General features: G+C 41.3%; 1 protein-coding gene across 1 annotated transcript in view; it reads left to right on the forward strand.

The window, feature by feature from the left end:
• The window catches only part of LRRTM4 (leucine rich repeat transmembrane neuronal 4), a 421,490-nt gene extending 401,416 nt beyond the window's left edge, over nt 1-20,074 (forward strand). The window contains exon 3 of the mRNA XM_026657186.1: nt 18,836-20,074. Within this exon, the coding sequence (XP_026512971.1) occupies nt 18,836-19,060 (225 nt within the window). The 3' untranslated portion in view covers nt 19,061-20,074. The remainder of the gene's footprint in view (nt 1-18,835) is intronic.
• Nucleotides 20,075-21,103: the final 1,029 nt, after the last annotated feature.

A 21,103-nucleotide genomic window follows, 5' to 3' on the forward strand; every position in this document is an offset into this window, starting at 1 on the left:
CTTTGTATTTCTAAAGCACTTTATGAACCTTAATTAAAACTCACAGCACTCCTAGATAGTGCCTAATTACCACACTAATGGGCTCATTAAAATACATAGGTAGGTTAGTAGTGGTATCTATTCATTGCTGGATAAATAGAGACAAAGACTGATGAAGTAATTTCCAACGTTCAGACATACTGTCTGTACAGAAGATGAGAATAGAACTTAGGCATATTGATTTCCCATTGCCTATTCTAACCTCTAGACTAGACTATCTTCCAGAGCCAAGAAAAGAACTCTGGAGTTCTGATTCTGAGCTCTTTGCTGTCTCTAATGGACCATGCTCCCCTGTAAAGTGAGCAATAGATTGCGGGAGTCCTGATCCCCAGCCTCCAGCTCTAACAATTCAACAATACTCCCCCACCAGAGCGAGGAATAGAACCCAGGAGTCCTGATTCCCTGCTCTCTCCAATAGACCACATTCCCACCCACAGCCAGAAATTGTGATTCCCACTCCCTAGCTTTAGACACTAAAACCACATTCCCTCCTGGAGCCAGGAATAGAAGCCAGGAGTCCTGTCTCCCAGTGATCTACTCTAACCACTAGACTCCACACTTTCTTCCTTGTTATTTGACTCTGCAATTTCCCATCCTTTTCAGTGAAGCTGGCGATTATATAAACCCTCGCTGCCAACATGAGTCATATAGATCGGTACTTTTTTGGAAACCACGGGGTTGCAGTCTCCTCTCAGCGTGGGCACACAGCTCCCGTTAGTGCTAATGAGAGTGACATATGAACGTCAAGAGGAAAAGCTATCCCTTATGGTGTCGGATTAATGTGCTTTTCAATATGTTTGTGCGCCCGTGCACGCTGATTTCACTGCTAGGAGCAAGCGGAGGCAATTAAACTCTTGTAATTTCTCATGAACAGAGTCCTGCTGAGGCATGAAGGCCTAGAGGAGGTCCCTCCTGCATGCAGGAAGGAGGAGAACATGATTTGTAATGCCTGTAGTTTCTTTATTCTCCCTTATCAGAGAGAGTCCATCCTAAAGGAAATTGGCATATAAAACAGTCTCTCCAAGAAAAAAACAACAAAAAACAACAAACCCTTGAACTCTTGCTTAGTTTACAGTGTCATTTCACCCCCTTTAACTTATGAATTTCCTGACTGACAGCTTCAGAGACTAGACCCTTCTGTTGATCCACAGACCATGTGAAGCAGCATAAGGAGACAGTTGAGTTTGCATAGCTTGGTCTGTATTAAGAAGGTTAGCACCGGTGCCACTTAACAGTGAATGGTGATGGTGGCGGATGGGCTTTGTGATGTGCATACCATTCCTTTAGGGACTGGATGGAGAGCCATTAACCTCTTTTTCCATATAGAATGCCAAAGTTGCATCAGGTTGGGATGTCCAACTTGAGACATGTTAAAAGAGTCTGATTTATTTTTTAAGTCCTCAGCACCCCGCCTCCAAAATCAGGAGTCTCAAGTTGAGCACCCAAAACTTAAACCTTGCATCCCAAGTCACAACCAAAAATCTTGGTCATTGGAGCTACTTTTGCTCACTGCTGACCTGGGACTAGATTGGAACCTGAGGTGAAAGGCTCTGTGTCCGGTTATCTGTTGTGATGCTGCTTCTTTATTTCAAAAAATGTGTTAGATTCAGTAGCACGTTTAGATTAATTAATGCTAGTTGTTGGGGCAGTTTTATGGTCAACTATTTACTCAAAGCAGCTGAGACCCATCAACTCATTTCACAAAAGCCACAGAGCAACCCTAACTGTTTGATCAGCCTATGCTCAGGTTAGATTCAAACCAGTAATGTGTAGAAGGAAAACCTTACATCTTTTGTTAACAACTCCTCTAAGTCACCCAGTCCTCCCTTTCCTGTAACATTTTGAATCTCTAGGCAAAAGTTGTCATGGTCTCTGAGTTATACCATCCTGATCTTAGGGACAAAATGTTGTGCATTCTGGGTCACGTTTGCAACTTTAAGAATACTTTTTTTTTTGTCTCTCCGTGTGCAGATTTCTTGTCCAACTTTAAAAGAATATTTAAAACTCTTTAAGGAAACCATCAATTTCCGGGTAGTTCTCCAGCATGCTATAAATTCTGAACATATCTAATGGAAAGCCAATATTTAATACTAGACAAAGACTTATTTCACTCATTCTCCAATGCCTTCATTTGTCACTCTGACAGCAACATTATCAAATGTTCATATTAAAGACTGTACATATTTATTGTGAGTAATGGATGGAACAGGTTGCCATCTTTATGATCACTGCACGGAAAAAACAACTCTACCTTTTCCCTTATAGTCATAATTCTTCCTCGACAGAAGCTATGTGCTTGGTTTTTCAAATGCTATAAGGAACCTTTCACAGAGGCTCCACTTCAGCTACCAGTCTCTGCTTAATGTCATTTCCAGTATGAAAATTATAGGGCTAGCATCACTCCTGTGCTGAAATCTGGGGAGAGCCAGTTAAAGCTACCTGATTCTCAAGCTGTTCCAGATGTGGCATAAACTAGAGCAGCATAGGGGCTGCTTTAATTTATGAGAATTGGCTATGGACCATACACCAGCTGTGAGCTGGCAGAAAAGAGTTGCAATCCTTCCCATTCCAAACATCTCTCTCCCTGCTCTTGACACCCTCTCCTGGCAGGCTCTTTATGTCAGGATCTTGGGGGGTAGTTGGCACAGGAACTCTCCGCCCCCAACTCTTACCCATTGGGAAGTGCCATCCAGTGATGGTCGGGGAAGGATTTTCATCCAGCTAGCAGTGGCCAGATCCCATCCCTTTTACACCAGAACCAGGTGTGACATTCCCCAGGGTATAACCTGAACTGCTTGTCCCCTTAACTCTCCAATCTTGGATGCAAACCTCTTCAGGCTCTGATCTCTCACAGCCACTAGCATGCAAAGTCACTCCCAGCTGAGTACATGAATGCTATGCATAGCCATCTATGAATAGATACAGGGCAACACCTGCATATCCCTCAGTCCCAGCTTTGCCCTCCAGAAATGTACGTCTTATGCTGTTCAGTAGCCCACTGGACCATACAGGTTCATAATTAGTTCGTCATTCCAACAAAGGGTAATGAATATGCATCAAACTTGTCTCAAGTGGAGGTTTCCCAAACACTTCAACTAAACACATCGGTTTAGACAAAACAATAAACAAGTTTATTATTAAGGTAATAGTTAAGTTTATTAACCAGAGAAAGATTTTAAGTGATAGGGCATATAAGTCAGAGTTGGTTACAAAAGAAAGAAAAAGATACATTCACAAACTAATTCCTAAATGTTACCAAGGCTAATAAGCAAAAAGGTTTCTCTCACCCAAAAATTTTCTACAGTCTGTACTGGCTGGAAAACCTCCAGGCCAGGACCACTCCCCCCAGTTCAGTGATGTCCCTATGTCTTTCAAGCGATCTTGCTGCCGTGAGTAGAGATGGGGGAGGAGAGGTGATGGGGAGGCCACTGTCTCTCTCCTTTTTCTTCTCTGACCCTTTGTACTGGAAAAGTATTTGCTGGGTCATGAGGTCAGGCAGTGCCATGGCATATGTGAACTGCAAACTGTCCTTCAAGTGTATTGTAAATTTCTTGCTTACAGCTCCCCTGCTGGTGAATCTCCAATTAAGCAGGTATTGGCCTTTTAGCACCTAGCTGGCATGCTGGTGTGCCTTTGAGAAAATTGTCTATTATCCAGAACTACAGCACATTTCAATAATAATCATATAGTAAAATCTCATAGCTCCATATAAAATGTTGATACACACGTTTTAACAGGACAATGATGTTCAGCAGATTGAGTTTTCAAATGATACCTCACAAGGCATACTTTGTACAAAATATATTGTAAACATATAAAAGAGGTGAACATGGGGTCCAGGAGTCCAGGGTCCATATGGGGTACAGGGTATCATACCAGGTCAGAGATGCTGGCCCATATTCTATTTAGCAGACCAAAGTTCACGTAAAGGATCTCCCTGTTCCCTGAGTAGCCCCAATGTAGATAATGTTCCCTCTCTCCCATATGCTGGGGCAATATGGGGGTACGCTTGACTCTGGGAGTAACCATCAAATGGGAGGGGAAAGGTTTTGACTTTCCATATGTTTTTTGCTGAAATGGTGAGGGAGGGAGGGAGGATGTACATAGTCTGATGCAACTTGCATCCCTAACTACTAGCAGTGCTGGGATTTTCTGGTTCAACCACTACAGTAGTCTTTATGGACACAACATTGTAGGCCAGGCAGTCTATTCAGTCTCCCCACAGACAAGCTGGGAGGAATCTACCTCCCATTGGAACCTCTGGGCATGCTCAGTGCCACGCATGAGACTCTCCCCAAAAGAATGATTGCCCTAGGGCAGTGTAGCTGAACAGAATAAAGACCATATCTCTGTCAATGAGGAGCGTTGGGTGGCCCGTATGGTTCTCTCAGAGGGGTGGTCATTACCCTTGAAATTATGAGGTGCATCCCCCAGGATGTTCAGTACCTTCTACAGCTGTAGAGCTGAGATGGACTGTGGAGACTGAATTTTGGTTTTGGGCGCTGTTGGCAGTCCTTTTGGGCAAAACTCTATAGTAATTTATGGAGAAGGTGAACCTTTCTATAGAATTTTAAATCAACCCGTAGAATTATATAGCAGGGAACATAGAATTTAAAAGAAAACTATGTGACTTATTCTCCTCTTACACCAATTTTACACCAGTGCAATTCCTTTGAATTCAGTGGAGCTGCTTTTGATACACAACACTGCAAGGGAGAGTGCCTCTAGTATGGGTGTGACACCCTGTACCCCATGTTCACCACTTTTATATGGTGGTTATATTTTGTACAATGTGTGCCTTGTGAGGTATCATTTGAAAACTCATAATCTGCTGAATGTTGTCATGCTCCCGAAATGTGTGTAACATCACTGCAGGTCAAATTATGAGATTTTGCCATATGATTCTTCCTGAAATATTTTGCAAGTCTGGTTAACGCCCACAAAATAATTTTTTCAGATACAAAGACACACTAGCAACCCCAGACTGGTATCAACAAAGTCAAGTGGGCTATCACTTACTTAAGCAGCCATTCTTCAGCAACGGGGAGGAGTAGACAAAGAATTTACATTTCCTCTCAGAAATGTTTCCGACCTCACGTATACAGGAGATTGTTTATCTGTACCCTGGTGGGAGGTAATCCTCAAAGAGAGGAGGAGGGTATAAAAAATAAGAGACAGTGACCTTCACCTCACCCCTCTCCTCCTCCTATCTGTCTGCTCATGACCACGACTATGACTCTCAAAGAACTGAACAAAAGTGGGGAATGGTCCCAGGCTGGGAAAAGATGCAGCCTCTGAAATGTATTGCAGCTGTTGGTGAGAAACACTCCTTTCTCGCTTTTAAACCTATTCGCCTTGGTTAGTTTAGGAACTAGCTTGCATGTTTATCCTTTTATTTCTTTTGTCTTGATTTATATGCATCTATATTTGTAATCACTTAAAATCTCTGTTTCTTTAGTTAATAAATTTCTTTTATTGTTTTATCTAAGCCGGTGTGTTTTGGTTGAAGAGCTTGGGAATCCCTACTGAGGTCAACAAGCCTGCTGAATAATCGTTACCCATTGTTGGAAAGACGAACTATCTATGAGCTTGTACTGTCCAATGGTCTACTGAGCAGTACAAGATGCACATTTCTGGGAAGCAAGGCTGGGTCTAAGGGATATGCGGGTGTCTCCCTGTATATAATTCATGGATTCAGTAACTTTGCATGCTGGTGTCTGTGAGTGAGCAGAGCCTGGAGGGGCTGCTACTCCTCAGCAAAGTACTGTAAAAAGCATCTCAGGCTGGAGAGCTGAGGGGACACAGCAGTCCAACAGTTCAGATTGCGCCCTGGGGAATGTTACAGTGGGATTTTGAAAAAGTGCTTAAAGAGGAGATTTTCAAAGGTATTTAGCTACCTAAAGATGCAGATAGGTGCCTAGGGGATATTCAGAAATGCCTAAGCAAGTTAAGCACATAAATCCCATTGAAATAAATGTGAGTTAGGCACCTGACCTGCTTAGGAGCTTTTGAAAATCCCATTAGGTGCCTATCTATCTGTATCTTTAGGAGCCTAAATACCTTTGAATATCGGGGCTTTAGACACTTAAGAGCTCAATGGACAGATTTTCAAAACACCTCAGGCTCAGTTTAGGCCCCAAAATAAGAGCCAGGGGTGTACAAGTGCACAGCACCCCATTGCTCCTATTGCAGCCAGATTTTCAAAGAGCTTAGCAACCAACAAGCTGAGCTCTTGACAATCTATCACATATTTAGGTGTATGAATAGAAACAGAAAATGAGGTACTTTGAAAATTTGGCCCAGAAGTCCTTTGGGATTTGTGCGCCAGATTTTCAAAGGAGGGTGTGAGTGTATGGGCCTAAAGATGCAGATAGCTGCTTAGTGGGATTTTCAAAAGTTCTAGATACTTAACTCACATTAGGTGCCCAGGCCAGATCCTCAAAGGTATTTAGGAACCTAACCTAACTTGAAATCAATGGGAGTTAGGCACTTATGAGGAAACGGGGCCTACGCAGTTTTGAAAATTGTATTAGGAGCCTATCTGCATCTTTAGATGCCTTAATATCATTGAAAATCTAGCCTTGTGGCTCTAAGTGACTTAGATGCCTTTGAAAACATCACCCTTTCATCCCTTTTAAATTTTATAGGACTCTTTCATAAGGGAAATTATATTAGTAGTGATAGCAGCAGTATCAATGACTTTCAGAATAAAATAAATAATCTGGTTACTCTATCAGCTCCTCCACAGTGGAACGTGAAAAATTGCCATGCCTTTCTCATCATACTTCCCAGAAAAAGGTCTTTTTCTTCTAGAAACAGTTACTCTATAAAATAAATATAAAGCAATTTAAAAGAAATACCTTACCCAAGGAACAATAACAGGGTTTAAAAGATTTTCTCTTCTCCAGTAGTTTTCTGTAGGGAAACCATTTCACTTACTGATTGAAAGATGAAATCTGCCCACAGACAGAAGAGTGGGATATTCATGACTTTCCCTCTCATAATTGGTAGTAGTGTGTCCAGTTAAATAATCCAGTGAAAGGTTTGCATTTAAAGGGGCAGGCACTGTTATGGTCTGGTAGGACAGATGCTCCCTTAGTTATCTTCAGAAATGACTCAGTGAAAGAAAGAATGAAATTCCAGTTTGCATATCGTATCCATTAAACTGACAGGCATGCTAACAAGATGACATTATCTGGGGGCTTGTAACCTGTAATATACCTTTGCAAGGAAGGATGGACAACAATAATCATAATCATCTCATTTTTATATTATATTTAAATAGTTTATGAACGTGTATTGCATTATTATTTTAATAAATGGTTCGTCAATTGTTATACACTGTTGTTCAGCAAGCCCATAAGTAGCCTTATAAACATGGCTTTTAATAATCTATTAAACTAATGATCTTATAACCCCCTCTAATACCTACCACTCATGTCTTTACCATGCTTACAGCTATTACCTATTACTATATCTATTAACCATTTATTAACCCTTTATAAAATATAAATAGAAACTTAACATGAAGCATGTCCATGATAATTGATATTATAGTACTTTTTATCCTGAATTACTCTCTAGACTGTTGGTTCTCAACATTTTCCATACTAAGATACTCTCTCCAACTGGCTGGGATCCCTCTCTTCCATTTAAAAATATGGGAAGTGAAGGATTTTTGTGACCCTGACTCTCATTTGCATCCCCTACTTTGAACACTTCTTCTCTAGCACTTTACTGATGAGATGCAATCTAATAAATAGATACAAATATTAATTGTGATTTAAAGCACATGGGAGCTGGTCCTGTAAAATATGTAATCAGTATCACAATTGCATGTGGAAAGCACTGGTCAGTGTGCACTGTTTTTCCAATCCACAGAGAATGTGTGTCTGATGCAGTTACACAACCTGTCTCCTTAGCTGAAGCTGTAGATATTTCTGCATTTGGCCTGAGAGGTCCTTGTTCAATCCTCAGTGTTGGCCGAGATGGCAGCTGTAGCACATGCTGTTCACTGCCCTTGTCAGCTCATTTGCATTTGAAAGGTGAAACCTGCAAATTCACTCTGACACTTGCTTATGCGCCAACTTCTTCTCAGCAACCATATGTGGAAGGTTGCAAGACCTGTGCTCTGTGCCCGTCCAAATCGGACTGGGGAACTAGGAAGGGGCATGATGACCCTGATTTTGCTTGTTGATCCATTAGGACAGATATTTCCATAGATGATGCTGCATCAAACAAGAAACCACATGGGCACAGGGCACCACACGTGCACATCAGCTCATAGGATTTTGACTTATGTGGGGAGAATTGAAGGTGGGGAAAGTAATTAGAGAGATGGGGACAAACCAGTAAAGCAAAAGTAGATCAGAAAAGGAAAAATAATTTAAAGAAATAGAAGGGGAGTAGGTTTGGAGAAAAGGGTGTACAAATTAGCCAACAGGGAAAGGATGGAAAATGAACCTTGATATTAATAAATAAAAGACACATCAATATCCAGGAGGGAAAGCGGAAAACAGGAAGAGAAAAGGGGGAAAATCAAGGGAGATAAAGTACTTTATTTAGCAGAAAGTTGGCTTTGTACAGCATTTTAAAGCTGTGGGTTATTAGCGGTTTCCTAGTGCACACCCAACCAAAGATTTTCCCCTTTTTGATGGAGACAAGGTGATACCCCCTCCTAAGATTTTGACCCTACATACTGCTCTACATCCTGTCCTCATTTTCCTTGGGAAAGCTGACAAGTATGGACTTGGTGATTCTCTGCCTGACAACTCGGGCCTGTGCTTTCTGTCTCTTTCTCTTGCAATCTCTCTCTGGCTGCACTGTAGGGGCTCTGCTGCAGTTTTGTTTTGTGTATCCTGAGAGAGCCTGGTCTGACCTTGACATCTTTACATCTTTCAGGCAGGGCTCTGCACCATGACTGTACCTTCCTTAGGTCCTATGTATTCCTTCCTTCCTGGCATGTGTCCTCTCCTTGTGGAAGTTGCATAGGCTGCTGACATGATTTGGTGGGAAGTGAATAAAGGAGGCTAGGAAACAGTTTCTCTCTGGTGTGGGAAGGAAATTGAACATGAAATTGCAGTAAACAGATCAAGGAACTCACACCCCACCCCTCTCATTTTATCAGCTGAACTCTGCTCAGTGCTCCAGGCCTAATCCAGCCTTGTTCTAGACTCAGACAAAGTTCTCTATAGGATTTTTGAACCTTGGCATACCTAGGGGGACTGTCAGGATTGGTGGCAAAGATTTTGCAGAACAGCAGTTCAGATAAGAATCAAGGCTGAAGTTCAGCTGTTTAACTGAGGCTTATTCCAAATTCATGCACATCCCTTTGGCTGCGATATTTTCCATGAACGGGGTTTCTCATGAGACTTTAGCACTTCCTCATAGAGTCAGAATTTTTCATTTGATCTTTAAAATAAAATGTAGATTTAAAAAAAATCCAAATAGGTATTTCTGCAGAAAATGTCAGTGAAATTTGGGAGGGAGGGAAGGGGGTTGAAAACTATTTTTGTTGTTGTTTTGTTTACAATAACTGAAAATGGGATCCGTGTGTGTGTATATGTGTACATGGGTTTATATAATTTAAAATACTATATGTGTAATGTGTAGCTCTGCTTTTTGTGTATATTCGCAAAGGCACCGTTGAAATGTGCCTTACACTTGGAATGTAAGGTGGTTAGAGATGTGATGGTTCTTAGCAGTTGGCAGACTCAGCAGAAAGTCCAAGGGCTGAAGTCTGGAGACAAAGGGTCTGTTTCAAAGCCCACTGAAATTGATGGAAATCTTTCCATTGACTTCATTCGGCTTTGGGTCAAGTCCTAAATTACTCTTTCACCTGTGCTGGACCTTCGGGTCACAACTGGTGCACACTGGCGGTGCTATGGAAGCTTGCACCTGTTCTGCGGGTAAAGGGTCTGAGTCCGGAAAACATTAATTCTATTAAGCATGCTCTAAGGGCTTCTCTACATGAACAATCAGACCGCAGTAAACTGGGAAGTGAACCTACCCTGCACTAGCCTGCTGTGCTCTAACTGCCTGTGTGCAGACTGCTGATGCACATTGACAGTTTGTTGGAGTGCTTTGAGTTAGTGCTCTTTGAAATGGGACTGATTGTTCATGTCAATGCCCTAGGTATACTTCATACTGCCTCAGCGCAGGAGAATGGACTAGCTGACCTTATGGGGTCCTGCCAACCTACTTTTGTATAACTCTATTATTCTATATAGTCCCATTTACTTTAATGGGTCTTAAGTACATGCTTAAAATTAAGCACATGCCTAAGTGCTTCCCTGAATCAGTTCCAAAGCTAGTTTCCAGGGCTTTCAACTCATCATCTTTCAACAGCATGAAATTCATTAAAATTTCCTATTTCAATTATATCTGGCTAATGTATCAGTCAATTTATCTTTTAGGTGAAGGTGTGTATTCCACTAATCCTAAAACTATGTCTTCATATCTTGCTTATTTTTTACGTTAAATAATATACAGTATAAAATGTACTCTGAATTAGATTTAACAGCTAACTTCCTGAATGTGTTAATTCAGTTACATAATTAATATGTTAATTCAGTAACAAAACCATTGTGTTGAGACATTAAATATTAGTGCAAATGAGAAAATATTACCTGCATAAGTCCAATGTCTGTGCATTCAGGAAGTATGGATACACTTAACTTTAAAGGTTAACTTAATGTGGTTTGTTCAATAAGTACCATTAGATAAATACGTATTTAGGAAATAAATTACCATATATACTCGTTCATAAGTCAAATATTTTTGGTAAAAAAGTGATGCATCAAAGAGCAGGGGTCGGCTTATAAACGAGTCTACTCTAAAATTTGATGATTTTTAACTCTATGGAATCATTGAATTGAATATCTAATACAGGGATCGGCAACCTTTGGCCCACGGCCCGCCAGGGTAAGCACCCTGGCGAGCCGGGCCGGTTTGTTTACCTGCTGCATCCGCAGGTTCGGCCAATCGCGGCTCCCACTGGCCGTGGTTCGCCGCTCTAGGCCAATGGGGGTGGCGGGAAGCAGCGGCCAGCACATCCCTCGGCCCACGCCGCTTCCCGCCGCCCTCATTGGCCTGGAGCGGCCAACTGCGGCCAGTGGGAGCCGCGATCGGCCGAACCTGCGGATGCGGCAGGTAAACAAACCGGCCCAGCCCGCCAGCGTGCTTACCCTGGCGGGCTGCATGCCAAAGGTTGCCGATCCCTGATCTCATACATTGTAGTTTTGTTTACCTGAAGCGTCTGTGGGCATGGAGCCCCTCGGTTCGCCATTCCCAGCCAATGGGAGCTGCGGGAAGTGGCGCATGGTCTGGGAACGGCGAACCGCGGCCACAGGGAGCTGAGGGCCTCCATGCCTGCAGACGCTCCAGGAAACAAAACGTCCCGACCCACCAGTGGCTTACCCTGACAGGCCAGGAGCCAAAGTTTTCCAACCTCTGAAGTATAGGGTCGGCTTATGAAAGGGTCATACAGTTTTTGCTACTTTTACCTATCCATTTTGGTGGGTCGGCTTATAAACGAACGGGCTAATGAACGAGTATATACGGTAAGTGTAAATTGGGTTTATCTTAATTGCAAAGCACTATGGTGCAGGCAACCAGAGCACTCACCTGGCTGAGAATTTTCATGCTTTATTTTTGTTTTCTAGAGAAGAAAACTCAGCTAATTAAATGGGATGGTTATTGAACTGTTCCACCTGAGTGAGAGGACCAGCTCTGTGAATATTTTTTTTAAAGTATTTATTTTCTAATTTAGGCACATGAGCCAACAGTACTGGAAATTAGTAAATTATAATGGTCCCCATATAATTAACTACAAGACCCAAATTTTCTAAAGTAACTAGTGATTTGGGTTTCAGAGTAGCAGCCGTGTTAGTCTGTATCCGCAAAAAGAACAGGAGTACTTGTGGCACCTTAGAGACTAACAAATTTATTTGAGCATAAGCTTTCGTGGGCTACAGCCCACTTCTTCGGATGCATAGAATGGAACACACAGAAGATATTTATACATACAGATTTGGGGTGTCTCGATTTTTGGATGTCCAAATTGAGACACCTTAGAGGGACTGATTTTCAGAACAGGCATAACTTCCTATCGGATTCCCAGCAATGTAATATATGTGTGCCTCACAATCTTCAGTATATGTATCCACACAACACCCCTGTGAGGTAGAAAAGTGCTATTATCCCTGTTTCACAGATGGGGGAACTGATGCACAGAGAGATTAGGTGGCCTGTGTAAGATCACACAGGAAGTCTGTGGCATGGAGGGGACTTGAAAGTGGGTCTCCCAAGTCCCAGGCTAGCACCCTAACCACTTTGCAGAATCAAGTGTGGGTAATATACTAAAAGAGGAAAGGAAAGAGCATGGATTACAATAATAAGATTATGTGGATATTCAACAAGGTTCCAACCCAAAGCCCACTAAAGCCAATGAAAACACTCTCATTGAGTTCGGTGGGCACCAGATCAGGCCCTAAAACATGTTCAAGTGGTAGTTGATGAAGGTGAAGATTTAGTTTTTTATTTTTGTGGGCTGTGTGAAAAAACAAACTTTTCACATTTACTGCAGTACCTCCTCTAGCAGCTCTTTACATCAGCTCTTAGCAATGACATCTTCTTATCTAAACATCATTGGGAGTGACTGGTTATTAATTATGTTAATTAACAGCACCCTGCTGTAAAATGAGTAAGCCCAAGTTGAATTCTAGCCATTGAAAGAATTTTTAAATAAGTCTTTTCTCATTAAACCAGTAGCACTAGCGTCATACACTTTTCATTACAGCACTTTACATGTTAGTTATTTCACTCTCTTGGCAGCTCTCTGAGGTAGGTAAGCAAAACTATTGGCCCGGATTTTACATTCTGTTTTAGCTGTTCTTTGCCAAGGGTAACTCCAGTTAAACAGAGTTATGCCACCATAAAATCTGTGCAGCTTTCGAATTCTGCAGTCCATTCCTATTCATCAAAGCTCTTGTCCACATGCTTAAGTGCTTTGCTGAATAGGGGTGAACTTAAATATGTGCTTACACGCTCTGATGAACTGGGGCCCAACTGAGTGGAGAATCAGGCTCACCACTATTGAGCATTCAAGAGAAAACTGAACAAGCATGAAGTCCTGAGAAACATGTGTTTAATGCTGCTCCAGATTTCATTTGGTGACAGGTACACTCAGCTTTCTTCTGCTTGTTTTAGTGCAGTTGTTATTCAGCCATGAGGATGTCGAGCCATTAACCTCTCCAATGTTAATTTCAGTTTGAAAGGGAAGATTTGCATTCCTAAATTTCACCCACTGAATCTTTTATGTTAATCCCTCAGATACCGGTTTATGTAAATTTTGCTTGTATTGGAATGTTTGTTTCAAGTGGGCGGCTGTTAAGACTGCAATGTTTAGACCATTTAGTGGGAAGATCTACAGAGGTGAAGACTTCAGACGTTAATACCAGCTAATTAATACAGCCCATTAGCTCAAAACCTTACTGAACACTTAGTGCTTCTAACATAATAAGTTTTTTTGGTTGACAGAGTCAAAGCTTACTTCAAAGAACAGATAGCACCTCATTCATTTACTTAATTAACTATTTGCAACACTTCAGAGACTGTATATGGCCTTATACAAAAACATTTAAAATGAAGTTAGATTATCCCTCCTGAGTACAAAGATTTACTGAAAAAAAAGTTGTCATCTATAAATCTCAGTGACATTGGAGTATGTTTCATTTTAAGGAACATTTATTTCCCTATATTAAATAAACTATTAAACCTAAATAAATATTATTAGACAGTATAACTTTTAGAAAAGGAAATAATTCATTTAGAAATGATTGCTAACAGATATGTACTGGTGCATGGTCTTGTGGCAAATATCTTGTCCTTCTTCATTCTATGTCTCTGCCTCACTCATTCTCCTGGACTGTGCTGTCCTGGAGTGTAATAATGAAAGAGTACACTTAGCCAAAGACTGAATGGGATATTGTGATCGATCATAAAAGAAAGAAGCGCTTTCTGTATCTGTTGTACTCCTTCCTAAGCAACTGTTTGTCTTCATTACAATTTACTATGTTCCAAAGCCAAATTTAGAAATTTTTATAGCCTAAATTGCAGCTATTTATAGATTCATAGATTTATAGATTCTAGGACTGGAAGGGACCTCGAGAGGTCATCGAGTCCAGTCCCCTGCCCGCATGGCAGGACCAAATACTGTTACCGGTGGCAGAGTGGTACAACAAATAGAACATAGGCCTAGCGGCTAGGATATAAGAATTTTGTTCTTGCCTTTGTCATGGATTTGCTCTCAAGTATCAGCTTTGTGCCTCAGTTTACTCACCTGCACAGTGAGACTAACATCATATTTGTCTTCCTTTGTAAAGGGTGCTGAAATCCTCAGATGCAAAAGGTTGTAGAAATGTTAGGTACTATTTTGTTTATTATAGTATTTATAGTAACCTGTTTTTGCGCTTTGAATGTTTAAACTGTAGTTTATTATTTGTGTTGCAGTAGCAATTGAGAGGCCTGTAACCAGGGTACTGAGTCAGAAGCTGACTCAGCACCGTCACTCAAATCCCCAGCAATATAGGTTAATTGGGGCCTAATTAGAGAATCAATTAACAAGTGGAGCTACAGCTGAAGTGCTAATTAGAGGGGGAGGCAACCCCAGGAGCTGGGAACAGATGAATGGAGAGGAAGGAAGCCCTGGAAAGGGGGAAGCAGAGGGCCGGAAGACAGGCAGTAATGGCTGCTGGTACTGCTCCCTTTCTTGAGAAGCAAGTGGGGGATATGGCTGGGACTTGTAAATATGTAAACAGCACTACAGGACGCTGCCCAGCTGGAACAGTATAATAAAGCATGGTGATAGAAGGAGACATAGAGGGGATGTGGTCTGTACTTAAGGTGAGAGAGGCCCCAATTGAGATAGGTGTTCCACTGAACTAGGCACTGTACAGACATCTCAGCCCCAAAAAGTTTACAGTTTAAGAGAGAAGGTAGCAAGTAGCATTTTCCCCATTTTAGAGTGGGGGAACTGTTGTGCAAGGTAGATTAAGTGACTTGTGGAAGGCTATGGCAGATGCCAGGAACTGAACCTAATTCTCCTGTGTCCCAGTCCGCTGCCTTAACCATAAATCCTTCCTTACTCTTTAATGAAGCAAGATATTCATTATTCTGGAGACTGGATTTACTATGTTTATAAATTCCCTGTGTGGGAATTTATATCAAGTTCCCATATGGTGCTTCCGTAGATAATCTAATCGCTTCAGCTTGTTTTAGAATGACCAATTTCCTCAACACTGTTCAGCATTACTCACAATAGGGTCAGATCCTGCCAACTTTTCCTTGTACATGAATAGTCCTACAACTAGTCACCTCAATAGGGACTGCCCATGTGACTGACAGTTTACACAATCAGGCCCATACTCTGAAAAGTACATATGGGCCTTATTCTCATTTGCACTAAGGTCTCTTCATGCCACTCCGTCAGTCTAAAGAAACCTTTTGGAATGGGAATAAATGTAAGCTAATGCAGCAGTGTAAAGGGATCCTAGTGTAAATGAAAATCAGCCTCTGATGTCTTTGTGGATCATATCTTTCATGAAATGAAGGGACATTCCCGTTTGTGGCAGACCATCCTCTGAAGGCTTGAAGTTTGACTTTGATTTGGAAAAGCACTCAAATGTTCAGATGCTCCTCCAAACTCTTCGTATGGACTGCAAAACTCCCAAAAGCGAACTTTCCTGGGAGACTTTTGGCACTTCTATATTCAGTCTTGGCAGAAGATACCTTAAGAATAGCTTTTCTTGCAGTATTCTGACACATCTGCTTCCAGGGCTAGTTCTACTGGTTGGTGTTTTGGATCCTGTCTAATAAAAGCAGATACGTTAACAGTCTTGCTACAAAGGGGTGGGTTTGCAGTCAGACAGGGCATGGCAAGATAGTGCCACGGGTAAGGGAAAAAACTGTCCATTGCAAGAGATCATTGCTCTCTCCTTCAAGAAATAATTCTTTATGCTGGAGATATTTGAACCAATGAAGCACAGCACATCTACACTGTTGTACCACTGCAGCTAAGTCAGTGTAGCTACATCATTGCATAAATCCTCAGTCTAGACAAGCTCTCAGTGGGATCTCAGGAATGTGCAAAACTGTTTCTTTAACTGGCATTGTTCCTGTCTGCGGAAGAGGGATCCTGAGGAGAGAAAACACCTTGAATTGATCAAGGGATGGTTTGGAAAAGTACTGAGAACTGTTGATAAGGAAAACGCATTTAAATGCTTTTTAGGGATATTGTTGTGATTCTGATTTTTTAACTCCTGTTTGGAGAAGAGGGAATAAACAATGATGTACACAGGGGGACCCCGTGGTTAATGTATTGTATATTATTACTGTAAACCACAGGACCTCAATGACAAAGATCTACAGAAAACGAGCAGTCCTTGGCTTTTGTTGTATCATAAAGACCTGCCTTAAAGGCTATGGACAAATTCAAACACTGTTGTAAAATGGTGCAAAGCCCAGTTCAGATGAGAATTGTATCTGCTGACCCCAGGGCTGAATTTGGTACATAAGTGATCTCAGCTGTGACTTCAGTGTCTTCTGGGTGGTTTGACTTTTGCATTGGTGCATTTAAGATGAAAAGGTTCTCAGTTGAATTGCAACTGGGAGTGTCTTGGAGTGCCTCCAGCATTCTGTAAAGAAAAAGGACAAAACTACTACCTATTAGATTTGAATGCAGGAGGAACGCGTTGTGATGGGATCCCCAGGGAGCAACCTGGAATTGGGGTACCACTGTGCCCCCTTAACTCTCTAGCCTGGGCTGTCTCTCACAATGCTTTGCTAGTAACAAGCAGCTGTGACCACAATGCTTTGCTAGTGACCAGGCGCTGTTATCACTCAGCACAACAGCATGTGGAGCCCCACACCCAGCTAGATTGCATGAATGCTCCCAGAGCCACTCATGAATCACACAGAGAAAGGCACCAACCAATTCCCCCCAGCTCCGCAGCCTTGCACCCCAGAGCTGTACCATCTTGCCCTGGTCAGAAGCCTGACCAGTGTACGTTTATTACCCAGTCTTCCCCTCTCTCAATGTGGAGAGGACATGCACCAGCCTTTTTAAACTGAGATTTCTCAAGCAATTCAAGCAAAATACACTGTTTTAGGTGAAGTATAAAACAAATGTATTAACTAGAGAAAGATAGATTTTAAATGATTATAAGTGGTAGGCATAAAAGGTCAGAGATAGTTACCAAAGAAAATAAAAGATAAGTGCACGATATAAATCTTAAACCTTATTACACTAGATTTTAGATCAAGCAGTTTTCTCCCCCACTGAATGTTACAGTTCTCAATACACAGGCCTGGACCAGTCTGCTCAGTTGAAGTTTTCATCTTCTCAGTGTTCTTGTTGCTTCCAGCGTAGGTGGGGAAGGAGAAAGGCCAAGACATGCTGCCACTGTTCCCCATTTTATATCCTCAGTCCATGTGCCTAGAAGCCAGTTGCCCAGACATGCCCTGGTGGGCTTTGTTGAGTCACTGGGTTGAGCAATCCCCCTGGTGTGTTGTCTTGTGCAACTGAGTCATAGAATTGAGCGGTTCCCATTGTGTGGTGCTTGGGCAGCCCTCACTGAATTGTAAATCCCTTGATTACAACTCTCCTGCTGATTAATGGTAATTGAACACCCACCTGGATGGGGGTCCTTTGTATGTCCCTAGCAAATTTACAGCATATTTCAGTAACAGCCATACAGCAAAATCTCATTACATCATACACACTAATGATATACATATTTTGACAGAACATGTGGTTTCAGCAGATCATGACCTTTCATATGATATCTTACATGGCATATTTGTATGAAATATCACAATCATATATGAATAGGGGGGTACAGGGTGCTATTTTGAGGTACAGTATGTCACATTCATTCTACAATAAAAGTTATAATTAACATTAATATCTCTGAGATGCACTGCTTTTTCATATCTGTCTGTAGGAAGTATACCATGCAATGAAATCTCATGATGAACTAGATCTGTGTTCTTCATTTAAAGCTTGGAAGGGAATATAAAGAAGTATTTGTTACAAGATAGAATTACAGATAGCATATCTCCAGCTGTGATGAGTTTAGCTTTTCTACCACTACTGGAATAAACTGTAACTTGTATTTCCTGTAGATTCTCGCCAACCCCCATGGAGCAAGCTTTTTTCAATTTGATCAGCTCATCTCCTGCAGATTATTAAATTACTTGCAAAGTCAGATAGGAAAAGATTTGTATCTAATGTTTTGCTATTAATTATATTTAGTTTTTAGGATTAATGTTTAAAAGTATGGGGTATTTTTAAAAATCTTTGTTTTTTATGCCAGTGTATGATAAGATGCTTACCAAGGAATTCAATAAAAGGGAGAGATGGGATCTAGGATAGGCCTTGGGATCTAGAGATCCAGGATAGGGTAGATCTATGCAGCACTTGAGCCCTCTGCACAGTTTTGTGTTCCATCCACAAATAGTCCCATTGACTACAATGGAACTCAAATAGTCTTGTTTATTCTAGTGAGAATTAAGCATAAGTGCTTCCCACTAACTGTAAGGGCTGCAGAATTAGACCTCTATGAAAGAGACTCAGAGAGTCTCTGAAAAGTGTTTAAACATTATTTTTTATCATATTGTGATACTGCCAAGAGGTTGACCTATCCAAGGGTCCATTGTGCTTGGTGCTGTACAAACACCTAGTTAAGCATATCATTCACATGTTTCTCTCTTTTTGTCTCTGTTTTTTCTGATGCAGGTCCCTCACCCCATGAAGACCTTGCCCTATTACAGCTATGACCAACCAGTGATCGGATACTGCCAGGCCCACAAGCCTCTCCATGTAAATAAGGCGTACGACACCATCTCCCGGGCGGAGCAGGTTGAGACCACCAACCTGGAACTCAGTCGAGACCACAGCTTCATAGCAACAATTGCGCGCTCAGCCGCTCCAGCCATTTACATTGAGAGAATACCAAACTAATCATGGAGACCGCTTCTTCGGGAATGGGTGGGAGTAGGGAATTCTTTTGAGGAACTTTCATCTCAGAAGAGAACAGGACAAGAAAAACAAAAATCTACCATTCCAGTTGCAAATGTTCCAACACAAACAAAAGGAAAAGGGATAAAGAAAAGTGTGGAAATTCTGTCTTGCAATTCAGCGCTGAGAACTTGAAGATTTTCTTTTGCTTTAAAACTTTAAAACAAACTCCTTGGTGTAAATATTAAAGAGAGATTGTCAAGTTCTTATTAAAAATAGATTCACTCTAGCTACATAAAGGGATGGATTAAGAGTTCTGTTTGTATATTTGATTTTTCTACATTGCACGGTTCTTGAGAAGGAGAACCACAGGTAAAAATGAGGTGGGAGGTTCCAAGGTTGGTCAGTCATAGTTTCTTTATTAAGTGTTTATTACTCTTAAAGCTTTGTTTAAATTGATTTTTCTTTCCTTTTTTAAATCAAAGAACAAAATAATGGCTATTTTATTTTACTTTTGGGGGGAGGGGTCAAGTGCTAATATTTTGAACTTCAAACATGGGCATTACAGCTTGTGTTGAACCAAAAGGACGTTGGCAATTGATGCAGCAGAACAAAGAAAGAAAGAAAGAAACAAAAACCTTGGGTGCATGTACATTTTAAGACACATGCTGTGCACTATGGAGGGTGCTTTGGATTTTTTTACTATCTTCATCGTGCTTCATTGTCGACACTATAATTACCATTTGGGCTCTAAAAATGGGGAAACATGATGGAATATCAGTTCACACATTTACAATCCAGAGATGGCATGGGAAAAAATAATGGACTTTTGGGTACCCAAATGGATGCAATGTGCCCAAAATGGATTGGACGGTCAAAGGCATAAAGCAGGAGCATTTCAATGAAACTCAATGGCTGACACAATTTCTAAAACACAGGAGAATGTGTAGCATTGGTTTTGTTTTGTTTTTTTAATTAATTATTATGATGAGTTAGCTTTTGTGTAGATTTTATCAATAAAAGGACAAAAAAAGTGGTGGAAAAAAATAAACATATTATTTTGTGGTTGGGACACCACAGCCAAGCTAATGTTTGAATGGTTTCTCTAGATGTGTTTCGTGGTAACTCGACTGATTTTAAGGAAAAAATCACCAAAGCCTCCCATCACCTTTTGGAAAAGAGCTACAAGAATGATTTGAGGTGTGGAAAACCTGAGGCTAAAGAAACTCAGTCTATTTAGTTTATCTAAGACAAAGGTAAAAGGTGATTTTTGTCCGAGTCTAGAAGCGTCTACATGGGGAGAAGGCTTCTGATAGTCGAGGTCTCTTTAATCTATCAGTCAAGATCCAATAGCTGCAAGGAGAAGCTAAACAAATTCATACTCAAAATAAGATGCACATTTTTAACAGTAAGGGTGATTAACCCTGGGAACAACTTCCTAAGGCTGGGGCGGATTCTCCATCACTAGAAGTCTTGATATCAAGACTGGGTGTCTTTCTAAAAGGACATGTGCTAGTCCAGCCTTAAATTATGGGTTTGATGCAGGAGGCACTTGCTAAAATGCTGTGGCCCACGTCAAGCCAGACTAGAGGACCCTAATGGTCCCTTCTGGCCTTACAGCCAACTCATTGTTCTGGAGTGGAATGAGGAGTCTGTGCTATCATTATTAATTGTTGTTTATGCTTTCAATGTGCTAGGCGGCTTCCAGACATTCAAGAAAGGATAGCTCCCTGCTCTGAAGAGCTTGCAATCTTGGGACAGACAGACAGAGGTTAGTGGACAGTGAACAGTGAATAGGGAAATGTACAAGTCAGCTCATTTCACTGTAAGCAGCATGCCAGAAGTGGGTGTCTAAGAGGGACATAAAGGAGGACAAAATAAGGGGCTTGAAGAGGTTACAGCATGCATATGTGACAGCATGGTAAAAGGTATATTGTTCATGCTGATAACCCACAGGCTACAATAATCAGAGTGAAATTCAGTCCCATGTAGAGGGACAGCACTAGGGTGATGCACCATTTAAGCCTTCAAAATCAGATTTAAAGC

This window comes from Terrapene carolina, unplaced genomic scaffold (assembly GCF_002925995.2).
Source record: "Terrapene carolina triunguis isolate 2854851 unplaced genomic scaffold, T_m_triunguis-2.0 Scaffold53, whole genome shotgun sequence".
NCBI lineage: Eukaryota > Metazoa > Chordata > Testudines > Emydidae > Terrapene > Terrapene triunguis.